The 18,167-nt window shown below is 33.4% G+C and overlaps 1 protein-coding gene across 1 annotated transcript in view; it reads right to left on the bottom strand.

Annotated features, from left to right (window-relative positions):
* The window catches only part of gphb5 (glycoprotein hormone subunit beta 5), a 36,856-nt gene that overhangs the window by 10,152 nt on the left and 8,537 nt on the right, over positions 1–18,167 (bottom strand). The window contains exon 2 of the mRNA XM_030127240.1: positions 16,535–16,727. Coding sequence (XP_029983100.1) covers positions 16,535–16,727 — 193 coding nt within the window. The remainder of the gene's footprint in view (positions 1–16,534; positions 16,728–18,167) is intronic.

Here is an 18,167-nt window from a genome sequence, read left to right as displayed (position 1 = left end):
ATTCACAGTATCCCAGCTGAGATGTTGCAGCGGTCAATGAGGAATCTCAACAGCAGATTTCAAGAATGCATTCGTACAGGAGGACGCCATCTACAGGAAGGAATTTTTAAAACATGAAAATTCCATCATTGTTTCTTAAATGGCATGTTTTAAGGTTTCAATTACTATGAATAAAATATTTGTTTTCCATCACTCTTGGTTTTATTGGATTGTTAAAAAGTTCCTGTTTTTTTGTGTCACCCTGTATTTTTTAATATATTTATAACCATTTGCTCTACATTCATACCAAACTGTATTTGCACTCTCCTTTTAAACACCTTTTAAACACTTTTTTATTCAAATTTATATGACTGTTTGTTTTACGTGTACAGTACAGGCCAAAAGTTTGGACACACCTTCTCATTCTTCGCATTTTCTTTATTTTCATGACTATTTACATTGTAGATTCTCACTGAAGGCATCAAAACTGTGAATGAACACATGTGGAATTATGTACTTACCAAAAAAGTGTGAAATAACTGAAAACATCTCTTATATTCTAGTTTCTTCAAAGTAGCCACCCTTAGCTCTGATGACTGCCTTGCACACTCTTGGCATTCTCTTGATGAGCTTCCAGAGGTAGTCACCTGAAATGGTTTCCACTTCACAGGTGTGCCTCATCAGGGTTACTTCGTGGAATTTCTTGCCTTATTGATGGGGTTGGGACCATCAGTTGTGTTGTGCAGAAGTCAGGTTGATGCACAGCTGACAGCCCTATTGGACAACTGTTAGAATACATATTATGGCGAGAACCAATCAGCTAAGTAAAGACAAACGAGTGGTCATCATTACTTTAAGAAATGAAGGTCAGTCAGTCTAGAAAATTTCAAAAACTTTGAATGTGTCCCCAAGTGCAGTCGCAAAAACCATCAAGCGCTCCAACGAAACTGGCTCACATGAGGACCGCCCCAGGAAAGGAAGACCAAGAGTCACCTCTGATGCTGAAGATAAGTTCATCTGAGTCACCAGCCTCAGAAATCGCAAATTAACAGCAGCTCAGATTAGAGACCAGATGAATACCACACAGAGCTCTAGCAGCAGACACATCTCTACAACAACTGTTAAGAGGAGACTGCGTGAATCAGGCCTTCATGGTCAAATAGCTGCTAGGAAACCACTGCTCAGGAGAGGCAACAAACAGAAGAGATTTATTTGGGCCAAGAAACCCAAGGAATGGACATTAGACCAGTGGAAATCTGTGCTTTGGTCTGATGAGTCCAAATTTCAGATCTTTGGATCCAACCGCCGTGTCTTTGTGCGACGCAGAAAAGGTGAACGGATGGATGCTACATGCCTGGTTCCCACCGTGAAGCATGGAGGGGGAGGTGTGATGGTGTGGGGGTGCTTTGCTGGTGACACTGTTGGGGATTTATTCAAGATTAAAGGCAACCTGAATCAGCATGGCTACCACAGCATCCTGAAGTGACATGCCATTCCATCCGGTCTGCGTTTAGTTGGACCATCATTTATGTTTCAACAGGACAATGACCCCAAACACACCTCCAGGCTGTGTGAGGGATATCTGACCAAGAAGGAGAGTGATGGAGTGCTGCGCCAGATGACCTGGCCTCCACAGTCACCGGACCTGAACCCAATCGAGATGGTTTGGGGTGAGCTGGACCGCAGAGTGAAGGCAAAAGGGCCAACAAGTGCTAAGCATCTCTGGGAACTTCTTCAAGACTGTTAGGAAACCATTTCAGGTGACTACCTCTTGATGCTCATCAAGAGAATGGCAAGAGTGTGCAAAACAGTCATCAGAGCTAAGGGTGGCTACTTTGAAGAAACTAGAATATAAGAGATGTTTTCAGTTATTTCACACTTTTTTGTTAAGTACATGATTCCACATGTGTTCATTCATAGTTTTGATGCCTTCAGTGAGAATCTACAATGTAAATAGTCATGAAAATAAAGAAAATGCAAAGAATGAGAAGGTGTGTCCAAACTTTTGGCCTGTACTGTATGTGTATGTTTATGTGTATGTTGCTGCTGTCAACACTGTGAATTTCCCCACTGTGGGATCAATAAAGGAATATCTTATCTTATCTTGTGCCAAATAAATCCTTCTTTTTTCTTTGGACAATCCACTGGTTTCACCTGGTCTTTGTGAAACACGACATTAATTACAAAATGTGTAGAAATTGAAAATATTTTGGATAATTATTATTCATTTAAAAAAAAAAATCAAAGGCAATAAAAATTAAACAGCTTCCAAAAAGCTAAAAACAAAACCGCAGACCTGGCAAAAAAAGTCGCTATAGGTCTTCAGTAAACTCCACCCCTTGGCCCCTCCCCCTCTATTTTGTGCATTCACATGAAGGGGTGGGGGTGTCCTGATTATTTTGCCGTTCCTTGGCGGAGGTAATAATGGAAATTTCCTACACTAACCCCCATCTCCAAAGTGAGTAAAAAATGCACACTGACACATTTTAGTCTTTAACATTTGACCTAGCACAAAAAAATAAAAATGCATATGAACTAATGTTACTGTTAATTATTGACATATACCTGGCTGAAAATAACAAATCCAATTATTACTCTGTTTTGGGTTTGGTTAAAATGTGAATAATCTGAACAAATATGAACAACCTAAAATGTCTAAAGAAAATTAAGCACAATTTTAACTATTTGTTGCCTGTTACTAAGTGTTTAGTGTCTTTGTAGATCCGATCCATAATGCACATGTAGAAATGATAAGTTGAGGCAGAATATTATTAAAATTGCGCTTATTTTTCTTAAGAAATTTTAGGTTTTTTAGGTTATTCACATCTTTTTTGTTTGGATAATTTTTAGAAGTAAGTATTTTCATAATTTAATGGGGGTTTTTTTGCACTAAAACAGAGACCAAAATTTGGAGTTGTCATTATTTATAGGTTATTATGTTATTATTTTATTGGTCCGCCCCACTGGAGATCAAATCAGGCTGAAAGTGGAACCTAAAAGAAAATGAGTTTAAGACACCTGCATTTGAGAGTAAAAAACTGACGGAATCAAACCAAATATAATAATAATAATAATAATAATAATAATAATAATAATAATAATAATAATAGCTTTATTTGTTTTTGGTTTGGTTTGTTTCTTTGTTTGTTAAAACTGTAGCAGCTATTGGTTGAATTCATACCATACTGGGTTTATAGATTACCAGTTACCCAGATTAGATGTCATTACATTTTGAGAAAAGTAGGTCAAAGTTAAAAAAAAAAAAAAATTTGTCTGAATTTTTTAAATCTTTTTTTTTCTCCCATTTACTATAATGGGAGAAATTTCTAATGTCTATAAAAACATACATTTTGTTTCAATTTACTTCAAACTTGGCACATATATAGAGGCACTTGATATCAGCACATCCATAGACATGATGACATCAGCTGGGCCGACGTCAAAATAAGCTACAATACATGTGAGGGGCGGGGCTTGTTGTGACTGGAACCACTTGTTATGTAGCATATTGGAGAAAAAATTATTTTTGCATCAAAAAATATGGTTTGTTTACATTACAAATATGATAATTAAAGGTTAAAAATGTGACAGTTATTGAGTATTTGGTATTTATTTATGGCTCAAGTTGATGAAATACCAAAAAAAAATTTTTTAAATTATGATTACGCCGGTGCTAGGCAGATTATGCACTTTTGGTGATTAGAAGGACCTCTGTGGATAAGAAAGTTTTTTAATGCAGTATGTTTAATTATAGTAGTTTCACAGTGTGTTTTGTGGTTTTACTCAAGTGAAAGATCTGCAATTATCATCATCTAAAATATCCCAAACTTTCCTTCCCACTGCTGCAAATCTTAGCGTAATGATCCAAAATAGTGTCAAATTAATGACTAAAATTAACCACAGTGACTTTTTACACTTCAGCAGGTTTGGGTTTTAAGCAGTTTGGATTCCACATTTTAGACAGTATATTTTATATTTACAGTATATATTTGTTATTAGAAAACATAGTATTTTCTCAGCTCTACTTTTCGACGTGCCTGCACTGCAAAAATCTAAATCTTACCAAGTGTATTTCTCTCATTTCTAGACAAAATATCTCATCACACATAAAATACGACATAATCACCTAAAGAGTAAGTTTTCAGTGAGATATAAGATCTGATTTTTAGACAATAGATCTGGATAATCTGATTTCAAGAAATCTTACCAAGGTAATTTTCACTTGTTCCATTGGCAGATTTTTTGGTTGAATTAAGCACAAAAAAAAAAAAAAAAAAATCTTGAATTAAGCAAAAAAAAAAAAAAAAAATCTTAAATTAAGCAAAAAAAAAAAAATCTTGACTTAAGCAAAAAAAAATCTTGAATTTAGCAAAACAAAAAATTTTGAATTAAGCAAAAAAAATCTTGAAGTAAGCAAAACACAAATCTTGAATTAAGCAAAAAAAAAAAATCTGGAATCAAGCAAAAACATCTTCAATTAAGCAAAAAAAAAAGTTGAATTAAGCAAAAAAAAAAAATCTTCAATTAAGCAAAAAAATCTTCAATTAAGCAAAAAAAAAATCTTGAATCAAGCAAAATAGATCTTGAATTAAGAAAAAAAAATCTTGAATTTAGCAAAAAAAAAAAAAAAAAACATTTTTTTTTTTAATTAAGCAAAAAAAAAAATCTTGAAGTAAGCAAAAAAATAATAATCTTGAATTAAGCAAAAAAAAAAAAATCTGGAATCAAGCAAAAACATCTTGAATTAAGCAAAACAAAAACAAAAAAGTTGAATTAAGTAAAAAAAAATCTTCAATTAAGCCACAAAATCTGCAGTTAAGCAAAAAATCTCAAATCAAGCAAAATAGACCTTGAATTAAGCAAAAAAATCTTGAATTAAGCAAAAAAAAAGTTTTTTTTAATTAGGCCAAAAAAAAAAAAAAAAAAAAAGTTGAATTAAGCAAAAAAAAAAAAATCTTGAATAAAGCAAAAAAAATCTCCCAATGGATTTAGATGATTATTTAGGTAATTATTAACTTATTTTTAGACAATAGATCTTGAAAATCTTATTTCAAGTAATCTTTCCAAGATAATTTTCACTTGTTCAATTGACAGATTTTTTGCTTGAATTAAGCAAAAAAAAAAAAAATCTTGAATTAAGCAAAAAAAAAAAAATCTTCAAGTAAGCAAAAAAAAAAATTCTTGAATTAAGCAAAAAAAATGTTTGAATTAAGCAAAAAAAAAAATCCTGAATTACACAAAAAAATCTTGAATTAAGCAAAAAAAAACCTCTAATTACGAAAAAAAAAAATCTTGAATTAAGCAAAAAAAAAAAAAAAATCTTAAATTAAGCAAAAAAAAAAAAAAATCTTGAATTAAGCAAAAAAAAAATCTTGAATTTAGCAAAACAAAAAATTTTGAATTAAGCAAAAAAAATCTTGAAGTAAGCAAAACACAAATCTTGAATTAAGGAAAAAAAAAATCTGGAATCAAGCAAAAACATCTTCAATTAAGCAAAAAAAAAAGTTGAATTAAGCAAAAAAAAAAAAAAATCTTCAATTAAGCAAAAAAAAATCTTCAATTAAGCAAAAAAAATCTTGAATCAAGCAAAATAGATCTTGAATTAAGAAAAAAAAAATCTTGAATTTAGCACAAAAAAAAAAATTTTTTTTTGAATTAAGTAAAAAAAATCTTCAATTAAGCCACAAAATCTGCAGTTAAGCAAAAAATCTCAAATCAAGCAAAATAGACCTTGAATTAAGCAAAAAAAAAATCTTCAATTAAGCAAAAAAAAATCTTCAATTAAGCAAAAAAAAAACTTTTTTTTTTTAATTAGGCAAAAAAAAAACCAAAAAAACAAAAAGTTGAATTAAGCAAAAAAAAAAAAAAATCTTGAATAAAGCAAAAAATCTCCCAATGGATTTAGATGATTATTTAGGTAATTATTAACTTATTTTTAGACAATAGATCTTGAAAATCTTATTTCAAGTAATCTTTCCAAGATAATTTTCACTTGTTCAATTGACAGATTTTTTTGCTTGAATTAAGCAAAAAAAAAAATCTTGAATTAAGCAAAAAAAAAAAATCTTCAGGTAAGCAAAAAAAAAAAATTCTTGAATTAAGCAAAAAAATGTTTGAATTAAGCAAAAAAAAAAAAAAAAATCCTGAATTACACAAAAAAAATCTTGAATTAAGCAAAAAAAAAAAAATGAATTAAGCACAAAAAATCTTGACTGAAGCAGAAAATCTGCCAGTGGATTTTGGTGATTCTGTCTTATTTTAAGTGTGATGACATATTTTGACTAGAAATGAGAAAAATACACTTGGTATGATTTGGAGTTTTTCCAGTGTGAGTCCAAACAGCTGTCCTGAAACCAGTGGACAAAGCTGCATATTTTACAAACCAAAAATGTGCGGACTGAAACCAGTCCGACTGCCTGTTCTTCTCTTCTCCACGAGCCGGTGCAGTTTTTCACAGTGTGCCGTTTGTACTTTGACTGAAGTCATCGATCCAAATAGTACCTCCACGGCTGCCGCCCTGTGACCTGCAGTCTGCGGCTTTGACCTCTCGTCTGTCCGACAGACTGTCCTAAAGCCAGACATCGAATCCCTGCGCAGTGTTCTGACCTCGCTCGCTGAGAGAGCAGACGAAAGCATGACTTTCTTCCCCGGAGGAATCAGAGCAGTATCACAAAACAAAAGCCGAGGCCCGCAGCCGACAGCGGCTCCAGCGCAATAATAATAAAAGACAAAAGCATGAGCCTCCTAAAGCCCCGGCACCGAACACAACCAACACAGGAAACCACACATTTCACAGCTTTATCTGCAATCACTATCCCACTACTTATCAAATCCACTCGTGTCTTTTATGCACTGGAGGCGTCGTTATAGAAACCGCCGCTGTCACTTCCATCTCCAGACTCCAGGACACTTTCCATTTCGTGCACAACATTAACTGGATTTCAGCACAAAGATCTGCAGAAGCATTCATTGTCAAAGCTTCTCATTACGGTGGAATAAAGTTTAGAGCGTGACAGGTTATTATCACCACAATCTGACACACTTACCTGTTTATGTGTCTGTTCACTGCAGCTTTCACATCATTTAATTAATGCAATGATGGAAACCTTTACTCCAGTGGTTCCCAACCTTTTTAGGCTCGTGACCCCGTTTTAACATCACAAATTTGTGGTGACCCCAGACATGCAAAAACAGAGACTTTTTTTTTTTTTTTTTTTTTTGCTTTAATAGTTTGCTGTACTATGTTGCAAATAAACATTATTTTTAGATTACATTTAGTCTATATAATGTATATTATTATGGACGGAGGCAGAAAAGCCAGGTGTAGATTACTGCACAAAATGAGAATTTGATTTTCCTTGGTCAGGATATGTACAGTCAGTCCAGCTTGGATTTACAAGAACGACAGTTAATACTGAACAAACAAGAACTCAAACTATGAACAAGTGTTCAGAGAACGCAAACCTCCACCAAGCACCTCGAACAGTGTGCATGTGTGGATCGATGATTTCTTTTTAAATTAAACAGTTTCAGAGCTGTTCCATACAACAGAAAAATTGCAGTTAAACATGGGAATAAATTTTTATAGGTTTTAAATTTTTATAGTTATAGTTTGATTGAATTAAATGATTTGAACTATAGGTCTTCAGTACAGGGGGTCTGTAGTTTATATTTTTTTATTTATTTATGTATGTATGTATGTATGTATGTATGTATGTATGTATGTATGTATGTATGTATGTATGTATGTTTATATGTGTGTATGTATGTATGTATGTGTGTATGTATGTATGTATGTGTGTATGTATGTATGTATGTATGTATGTATGTATGTATGTATGTATGTATGTTTATATGTGTGTATGTATGTATGTATGTGTGTATGTATGTGTGTATGTATGTATGTATGTATGTTTTTATTTATTTATTGAATTTTAATTTTAAGAGAAGGTGAAGCTTGGTACCAGTCATGTGTATGTCAAATTATATTAAATTCCAATCAATATTTGTTGAGTTATAATGAAAAATGTATCATAAATGGGATTTTCAATGTTAAATGTAAATGTCCACAGAGTCCACCTTCCACAGTGGATGTGGACAATTTTGTGCCAGATACAAGATATTGTTATAAGCTACAGGTGGATCAAATTGAAGGCTAATCGGAGTCGTTTTGAATTTTTATTGAATTTTCGAAAATTGCTTAATGATGAGAGGCAGGAAAATTGTAGATTTTGTGACCTTGCTGTGACCTTGAACTTTGGCCTACTTGGCCGAAAAATTGAATGGGTTGGTCCCAGGGCCTAGGCCTATCTGTGGGGACAATTTGGTAAAGATGGTTGGAATAGTTTTCCTGTGAAGTTGCTAACACACAAACAAACAAACACACCCAAACAAACACACACACAAAGCAAAGTGATCACACTACCTGCTGGTGGAGGTAATTATGAAAGAGCTGCAGCATCTGAAACCGACCACAGTGAACATTTGACAGATAAACAGAACCACAGTGCTTCAGCTTCAGCTTCACAGTTTGTCATGTCTTTTATGGTTTGGGATTGTCTCTGTCAACTCACCATATATTTTTATTAGTAAGTTTTTTGTTTGTTTTGTTTTTATCAATTACTAGATATTTCAGGTGACCCAGTTTGAATTCCAGGCGACCCCACGTGGGGTCCTGACCCCAAGTTTGAAAAACACTGTTTTACTCATTAGCACTTAGGTTATTAGGACTCTGCATGAAAACCTTTAGATGTTTCTTTGGGTAAAGATACATTTATATATGTTTATATCTAATCAGATTTATCATTAGGGATGTAATGATTACCGCTATAATGATAAATTGCGGTAAAATTGCAGACGGTTAGTATTACTGTTTAAATTCTAATTATCATGATAACCGTGTTTGATTACTGCACTTTTCCAGAGAAAACGCCTATGTAAAGATCTGCTTTTATGTCAAATATTTGAGTATAGTTTTAATGTATTACAATTTTTAATTTTCTATACCTAATATTTGGAACCAATATTCACTTTTAAAGTCTTTGAAAAGGTTCGTTAAGCATCTTTGTGTTATTTATGCAATAAATTATATACATTTTTCAAATGGGATTTTATATATTTTTTGTGTTTTCTGGCCTTTTGTGTTGATATAGTAGGTTAAAGTGAAAAAAATAATAGGCAGATGAAGTAGATGAAGTTGTGCTGAAAAAAAAGATCCCAAACATGGGTATAGTAAACATTTGTTTATATAGTATATAAAGGCAAAATCAAAGGGACTGAAAAACGGCCAAAATAGACTCAGACCACTAAGGGTTAATATTTGAATGTTTCTGCAACAGAAGGTACATTGTGTCACTTATTTTATTATTTTTTGTTGCTGTTGTTGTTGTTTTCAAAATACAACTTGGTTAAATTATTTCAGTGTGTGTATTAGTACTTTTTGAACATTTTGAGCACAATTTCAACAATATCGCGATAATAATGATAACCATGATAATTTTGGTCACAATAACCGTGAAATGAAATTTTCATATGGTTACATCCCTATTTAGCAGCATGATTAAATACACTTCATCCTTGGGGTTGCCCATGTGGGGTCACCTGAAATTTCTGGTATTTATTCCTACATTCAAAATTTGCTTGCAGTAGTGAATGTTGTCCTCCATCATCCATCTGGAACTCGATGCAGATTGGTCCAAACACACAGATGGTGAACGGACAGCAGACACAGACATGAACAGATACAGAACTGATCCCATGGATGAAGTTTACTCTCACTTTCCCTCCACACTGAGGTCAGAGCAAGGTCGGTGGCTCAATGGATACAGTAGATACTCAGCAAATGTGTACATCTGAGGTCAGAAGGGTACGACAACCCACCACGAAATGTTTCGACAGAACATTCAACCCTTGAAAAACCCAAAACCATCTACTGATCTAAACTGTTTAATACCTGCTGATCCATTAATCCTATCAATACATGTCAATAATTGGTGTAAAATACAGTTATTCATCTTTTCGTGGTCATCAGATATGACCCATTTGGACGTTCAGAGGCTCCATAGTCACCATGGAAACACTGTCATCTTCTACAGCATTGATTCACCAGTAAAACCCATGGAGTTGAATCAATGACAGTGGATGGACACACTGGGTTTATGTTCAGTTAATGAGAGATTTTGCTGAAGAAGTATATTTTCTCATGATTTACGTGTAGTTGAGCTGGAATTGAAGTCCTGTTCTCCTGTAGAAAAGTGCTTTAGTGGCTTCACTGTAAATATAAATACAAAATCACATCCTCGTTCCATACAGACGGTTGTATTTTTTGCTTGCTTTAAGAGAAAAAGAACCTTTTTGTCTTGATATTGTATTGTAAACTTAAAAACATCGTTGTTCCTTTGACCCATAAAGACCCAAACATCCACCTTTAACCTAAACCATCTACTGATCTAAACTGTTTAATACCTGTTGATCCACTAATCCTACCAATACATGTCAATAATTGGTGTAAAATACAGTTATTCGTCTTTTCATGGTCATCAGATATGACCCATTTGGATGTTCAGAGGCTCCGTAGTTACCATGGAAACACCGTCATCTTCTACAGCATTGATTCACCAATAAAACCCATGGAGTTGGATCAATGACAGTGGATGGACACACTGGGTTTAGGTTCAATAATGACAGATTTTTGCCAAAAAAGTAGATTTTTCTCATGATTTACATGTAGTTGAGCTGGAATTGAAGTTCTGTTCTTCTGTAGAAAAGTGCTTTAGTGGCTTCAATGTAAATATAAATATAAAATCACATCCTCCTTCCATATAGATGGTTGCATTTTTTCTTTGTTTTAGGAGAAAAAGAACCTTATTGTCTTGATATTGTATTGTAAATTTAAATCAAGTCAAATTAAATTTTATTTATATAGCGCCAAATCATAACAAAAGTCATCACATGACACTTTACACATAGAGTTGGTCAAAACCAGACTCTTAGCCAATTTACAGAAACCCAACAGAATCCTCCACGAGCAAACACTTGTGACTGAAATTTAAAAACATCGTTGTTCCTTTGACCCATAAAGACCCAAACATCCACCTTTAACCTAAACCATCTACTGATCTAAACTGTTTAATACCTGTTGCTCCACTAATCCTATCAATACATGTCAATAATTGATGTAAAATACAGTTATTCATCTTTTCGTGGTCATCAGATATGACCCATTTGGATGTTCAGAGGCTCCATAGTTACCATGGAAACACCATCATCTTCTACAGCATTGATTCACCAGTAAAACCCATGGAGTTGGATCAATGACAGTGGATGGACACACTGGGTTCATGTTCAGTTAATGAGAGATTTTGCTGAAGAAGTATATTTTCTCATGATTTACGTGTAGTTGAGCTGGAATTGAAGTCCTGTTCTCCTGTAGAAAAGTGCTTTAGTGGCTTCACTGTAAATATAAATACGAAATCACATCCTCCTTCCATATAGACGGTTATATTTTTTACTTGTTTTAAGAGAAAAAGAACCTTTTTGTCTTGATATTGTATTGTAAAGTTAAAAACAGTGTTTTTCCTTTGACCCATAAAGACCCAAACATCCACCTTTAACCTAAACCATCTACTGATCTAAACTGTTTAATACCTGTTGATCCATTAATCCTATCAATACATGGAAATAATTGGTGTAAAATACAGTTCTTTATCTTTTCGTGGTCATCACACTATGACCCATTTGGACGTTCAGAGGCTCCATAGTTACCGTGGAAACACTGTCATCTTCTACAGCACTGATTCACCAGTGAAACCCGTGGAGTTGGATCAATGACAGTGGATGGAGATACTGGGTTTTTACACTGAGTTAATGATATATTTGCTGAAAAAGTCACTTTTTCTTCACTTTTCTCTGTTTCTGATATAGTAACTGTTAAACTGACTCTAGGTTTTTATGAACATCTACATGATCAGTGAATTAAATATATTAAAATACATAAATTTCACTGAAAAATGCTAAATTCAAAGGATAACATTACATTAAACTGTGATTAATCAGTTGGGAAAGATTAGATGCAAAGAAACATTAATGCAGAGGTCTCAAACTCATTTTCTTTCAGGTTCCACATTCAGCCCGATTTGATCTGCAGTGGGCCGGACCAGTAAAATAATAGCATAATAACCTATAAGTAATGACAACTCCAAATTTCTGTCTCTGTTCTAGTGCAAAAAAAAAACAAAACATTAAATTACGAAAATACTTACTTTTCTAAACTGTCCAAACAAAAAAGGTGTGAATAACCTGAAAAAACTGAAATTTCTTAAGAAAACTAAGTGCGATTTTAACAATATTATACCTCAACTTATCATTTCTACATGTACATTACACTGGTCTACAAGGAAAATGCTTCCAGAATAAAAGTAATGAAATTTTACCACATGAGAGTCACTGATAAAAGAAAAGTCAAGTCAAAAATGTTGGTTGGCTGAACTTTCCAAGATACAGCCTTGGGTCAAAATGTGAAATTAAAGAATTAACGAGAGAATGGGTTTGACTCAAAAGGAATATTTGTCTCAGAGCTACAAGATCTACTTCAAAACACTGTCTGCACATTAGAATACATTCACTTTACAGGTTCTATTTAGTGGAAGATTTATAAAACTATTATATAAATGGACATAAACCAGTATGTATGTGTAATAACACTTAATCATACCTTGAAAACATCAGCAAACCGGCACTTTTGTCATTTATTTTCCAATTAATCTTATTAAAATACGTAACATTTAGCACATTTAATGTCTGAAGCAAATCATTTCTAAAAAAACTGTAGACCAGTGTTATGGATCAGATCTACAAAGACACTAAACACTTAGTAACAGGCAGAAAATTGGTAAAATCGTCCTTAATTTTCTTTAGACATTTCAGGTTGTTCATATTTGTTCAGATTATATACATTTTATTGTTAAAGGATAGTTTGAAAATGTAAATATTTTCATAATTTAATGTTATTTTTTGCACTAAAACAAAGACAAAAATTTGAAGTTGTCATTATTTATAGGCATAATGTAATATTATTTTTTTCACATCAAACCAACAAGAAAATATGGAGTCATTCTTTTTTGTCGGTTATTCTGCTGTTATTATTTGACTGTAGATCATATTGGTCTGTATGTGGAACCTGAACTAAAATGAGTTCCACAGCCTTGACTGGAATTTTTGCACTTTGCAAATTCATCCCACGGGCCGGATTGGAACCTTTGGCGGGTCACATTTGGCCCCCGAGACGCATGTTTGAGACCCCTGCATTAATGGAAGTGTCCTTAAAAACAAGTGCATTAACAGTATTTTCTTCCTGTTCTGATATAGATTTTTAAAAAAATCTTCTCTAAATCTGATGATTTTAATGTGAAGATCAAACTAATGGGATCAAGTTTCATTAAATAACACTGGTCAACAACAAATTTATTATTTAAGTTTTTTGAGCTGATTTAGGATAATTTTGGTGTGCTGAATCCAAAAATCACATTAATTTTGCTCAATCAGGTCAACTTTCTGAACTATGCTACATATTGGCTTTTTAACATTTTTGCTGACATTTATGGGCATTTTCACATCATATGATACAAAATTCTTTCATATTTCTTGCAATAAACGAGTTCTGAAGATTTTACTTTTGCCAATTTATGATTAATGTTTTTTTTAAATATTACAGGTGAATGAAATGGCTTCGACTAGAAGATCTTGCAAAAATAAGCCTGACGTATTCTGCTACATCTGCGGTGAATACATCATAAATAATAAATACATCCTGTTAGAAAATGATTTTTTTTCTCTTAAAACCTATTTTGGGTGAGAACTATGTAAAAAAAAAAATCAACTGATAAAGTCACAAAAATGTAATCAATTTTGTGAGAAGATCAAATTTTTCAAAATCAAATTAGCAAAAAAAACCTGACCTGATTGAGAAAAACAGATGTCATTTTTGGATTTAGCGGTGCAAAATGGTCCTAATTCAGTTGAAAAAACCTAGACAACATGCAAATAACATTTTTTTGTAACCCAGTGTAATCATTCAGTAGTTTTTTTTTTAAATATTAATAATGCTTGAAGTTGGAAGTTATGAACAATTTCTAGCTTTTTTTTCTGTATTTTATTTTATGTTTTGTTGTCTCTCCTGTCTCTCATTCATCCTTTACAAGTTATTTATTAATCTTTTTTCATAATATCATTAATTGCTGTTTAATGTTCATGGTCCGTATATGGACGTTGCGGCGGTATAGCAATTAGCGTGGGCTTCTTCGGTTTCCCCCGCCACTTAAACAGGTAGATGTAGGTTAATTCTCCTGTCAGTGTCCTTGACTGATGTACTGATGCAGATCTGGAGCTGGTCCCAGAGGCTGCTAAATGCTTATGCTAATTGCTAATCACTAATGCTAATAGTAGGTGCTGTGTGTATTATGAGGGTTAGAATGCACACACTGGGTTTCCCAATGAGGATAATAAAGTGAGTTGACCTTTTGACCTTTAGATAATGTTTGTTTAAGTCAGGAGTTACAGGATGGTGTTAGTAGGATGAGGTTGGTGTATTAACCCCTAAAGACCCAAACAGCCACCGTCGACCAAAACCATCTACTGATCTAAACTGTTTAATACCTGCTGATCCACTAATCCTATCAATACGTGGAAATAATTGGTGTAAAATACAGTTTGTCATCTTTTCATGGTCATCAGATATGACCCATTTGGATGTTCAGAGGCTCCGTAGTTACCGTGGAAACACTGTCATCATCTACAACACTGATTCACCAGTAAAAAAAATATTTCAGGAAAAATATTTCAGAAATTTAGAGGAAGAACATTTAAAATCATAGTCATTGATTTTAAAAAAAAAAAAAAAACATCAATGTTGAGAGAAATTAATTAAATCCCATCTCTGAGGCATTTTCTTTTTCTTTTCTTTTTTTTTTTTTTGAGGCATTTGGAAGCAAAGATAATAACTTAAACCAAGAAAGTTAGGTATTGCATTGGTTAGTTTGGTTTAAATTGTTATAATTGGTTACAAAATGCCTCAGAGATGGTTTTTACATAGTGTTAAAGCTGCTGAATACTTGAATTTCCCTCGGGATCAATGAAGTATCTATCTATCTGTCTGTCTGTCTGTCTGTCTGTCTGTCATTGTGCTAATTATTTATGTTTATTTCTGTCCATTTTCTTTCCCATTTTGTTCATTTTTTTTAAATAAATTGTGTCTCATTTTGTTCATTTTTCATTAATTTTGCAGTTTATTTGCTGGTCTTTACTCATTTTGATGCTTATAGTTGTCCATATCTTCCCTTATGTTTTTATTTTTTCTAATTTTCATTTGTTAATTATCCATCTATCGATTGGAAATATTGATGTTTATAAACTATATGGACATAAATATTGAGACACATCATGTCTACAGCTGTAAGATGTCCTGTTCATGAGGATTTAAGATAAAAACATCAATATTTCCTTAAAGCTTAATGGGGGATTTTTCTTCCTAAGTGAGATGTGAAGACAGCAGATGGTTAGTTGTGGAAGAAAATTATTATTTACAGTCAGAGCAGGAAAAATATTTCAGAAATTTAGAGGAAGAACATTTAAAATCATAGTCACTGATTTTAAAAAAAAAAACAAAAAAAAAACCCCATCAATTTAGAGAGAAATTAATTAAATCCCATCTCTGAGGCATTTCCCTCTGGATCAATGAAGCATCTATCTATCTATCTATCTATCTATCTATCTATCTATCTATCTATCTATCTATCTATCTATCTATCTATCTATCTATCTATCTATCTATCTATCTATCTATCTATCTATCTATCTATCTATCTATCTATCTATCCAGCCAGTCATTCATTCACTCATTCATTCATTCATTCATTCATTTTCTGGCCATCCATCATCTCTCCACACATCATTTGTCTGTCCGTCCATCCATCCATCCACTGTAGTGAACCATTTCACCATTTGTTGTAAATATAACATATAGACGTGGTTTTCTTGTGTGTACATGTCAGGCCAAAATGTAATAAAAGATACAGAAAATGTTTGCTTTACAAACTGAATAAAGAAATAAGCTATATTTAAATGAGAAACGACAACAAAAAAAAACTATTTTCTCACTAATAATACATAAATGAAGAACATCTGACACTGAAAAATAATCCTGAAATAATGAAAACTCCAAAAATATACTATCAGAAGGTCACAGACTGAATTTCTGCTTAATGAAGTATCTATCTATCTATCTATCTATCTATCTATCTATCTATCTATCTATCTATCTATCTATCTATCTATCTATCTATCTATCTATCTATCTATCTATCTGTCTGTCTGTCTGTCTACCTCTCTGTCTTTAACCGTGTGTTTTCAGATGTAAGTGGGTAAAGTCAGATTCCTCTGGTGTTGTTTCAGTCTAATCCTTTCCTCCTGTGTGAACTTGTCACTTTGGTTCCATCACCTTCAGTACAGTCTCATGTCCTCTGTGTCAGTACAGTACAGCCTCTGTTTGTGTGATTCTCACCTCCCAGGTCTCACAGCGCCCCCAGCAGGCGTCGGTGGTGATGTGCACGCCCCCGCAGCCCGGCTTCCTGGCCAGGAAGGTGAACTCTCGGACGGCGCAGCCAATGAAACGCCGCAGGTTGACGGCCTCCACCCAGGGAGGGGAGTCTGGGGATGGAGACGCCCAGAGGAGGAGGAGGAGCATCCATCCACACCTGGGGAAGGACAGACAGACCCAAGAGGTGAGTGGGAGGGGGCTTTTCTGTCTTTTTTTTTTTTTTTCACATAAACTTTTATTGGTTTTTTTAACAAACAAACAAACACAAAAAAAAGGGGCCAAAGCTTTGACTTACATATCGATGTAGGTACCCACAAAGTTTGCAGAAAAATAAATAAATACACTACCAGTCAAAAGTTTGGACTCTTAATGCAGAGCAGAGATATATTTTACATATTTTACTATTGATTGCTAAAAAATAGTAACAGTAAATTGGAAGAGTGTCAAATCAAAAACGGTACTAGAATGGAAACAAAGACTGAAACAAGTGTACACTATGGAAAGAATGACCGCATCATTACAAATGAAGATGGATCTTTTTAAGCGGAGATGGCAGATGGTCGAAGACTATTTGTATAATTAAACTTTTTGAGTTGTTGAGGAGAATTGCTCTTATAAGCCCTGACATGAGGTGTTTTGTATTTATATAGATGTGTGCATCTGTAACAGGGTCAATTATCTAGCAGCAATGTGGGTATGTATATTATATTGTGTATTGTTATAATTACACAAAACCTGTTCATTTTATTTCAATTTCTTTTGGTTTGGTACCTGACATTGTGGGCCTCCAGGTCAGTGTGTGAAACTTTTGGGTTTGGTCTGTTCCCCATCAAACAATTTACAGTGTGACACTGCGCACTATAACCTGAGTTTTTGCACCTTTGCCTCTTCCCTTTTGTTCCGGTTTTCTGTGGGAGAGGTAAGCAGCCGTGTAGTTTGTAAAAAGTTTTGGTTTAACTTCCATTAATTTAATTTTTTTTAACATGAACCAACTAGTTTAGGCTGTATTAGGCGCTTATAATGTATTTAAACATATTTCTTTATTATTTGGTTTGTACAGGAGTGTGTTTTACGTGGGATACTGACCGAAGGTCTTAATGTTTTATCATTTTTGTCAGGTATGCTGTATTTTGTTTTAATAATTCAATGTATTTTGTGCCCTTTTGTTCCGGTTTTCTGTGGGAGAGGAGTGTGTTTTACGTGGGGTACTGACAGGAGGTCTTTATGTTTTATCATTTTTGTCAGGTATAACAATAAACGGAGACTGTCTCCAAAGACTCACGAGTGGGTTTCGTCATTAAAAGAAAAAGAACACAACGTAGAGTCTGATACCACCAGTTACACATATGTATACAAATATATGAATATTTCAATATTTGGCAATGTATCTATAGATGTAGTATAATATTTGTAACAATAATAATACTATGTGGTGTAATTTAATTTTTTTTATTTATGTCTTGTCTCAGATGTTTTGTTCTGTTTTATGTTGTGCAAAAATCTAAATAAAAAGTTTAAAAAAAAAAAAAAGTTTGGACTCACCTTCTCATTTAAATGGCACGAGATAGACCACGGATGGCCAATAAGTGCTCAGCAT

This window comes from Sphaeramia orbicularis, chromosome 22 (genome assembly GCF_902148855.1).
Source record: "Sphaeramia orbicularis chromosome 22, fSphaOr1.1, whole genome shotgun sequence".
NCBI lineage: Eukaryota > Metazoa > Chordata > Actinopteri > Kurtiformes > Apogonidae > Sphaeramia > Sphaeramia orbicularis.
The sequence above is the reverse complement of the archived record's forward strand: the minus strand, read 5'-3'. Positions and strand labels throughout refer to the sequence as shown.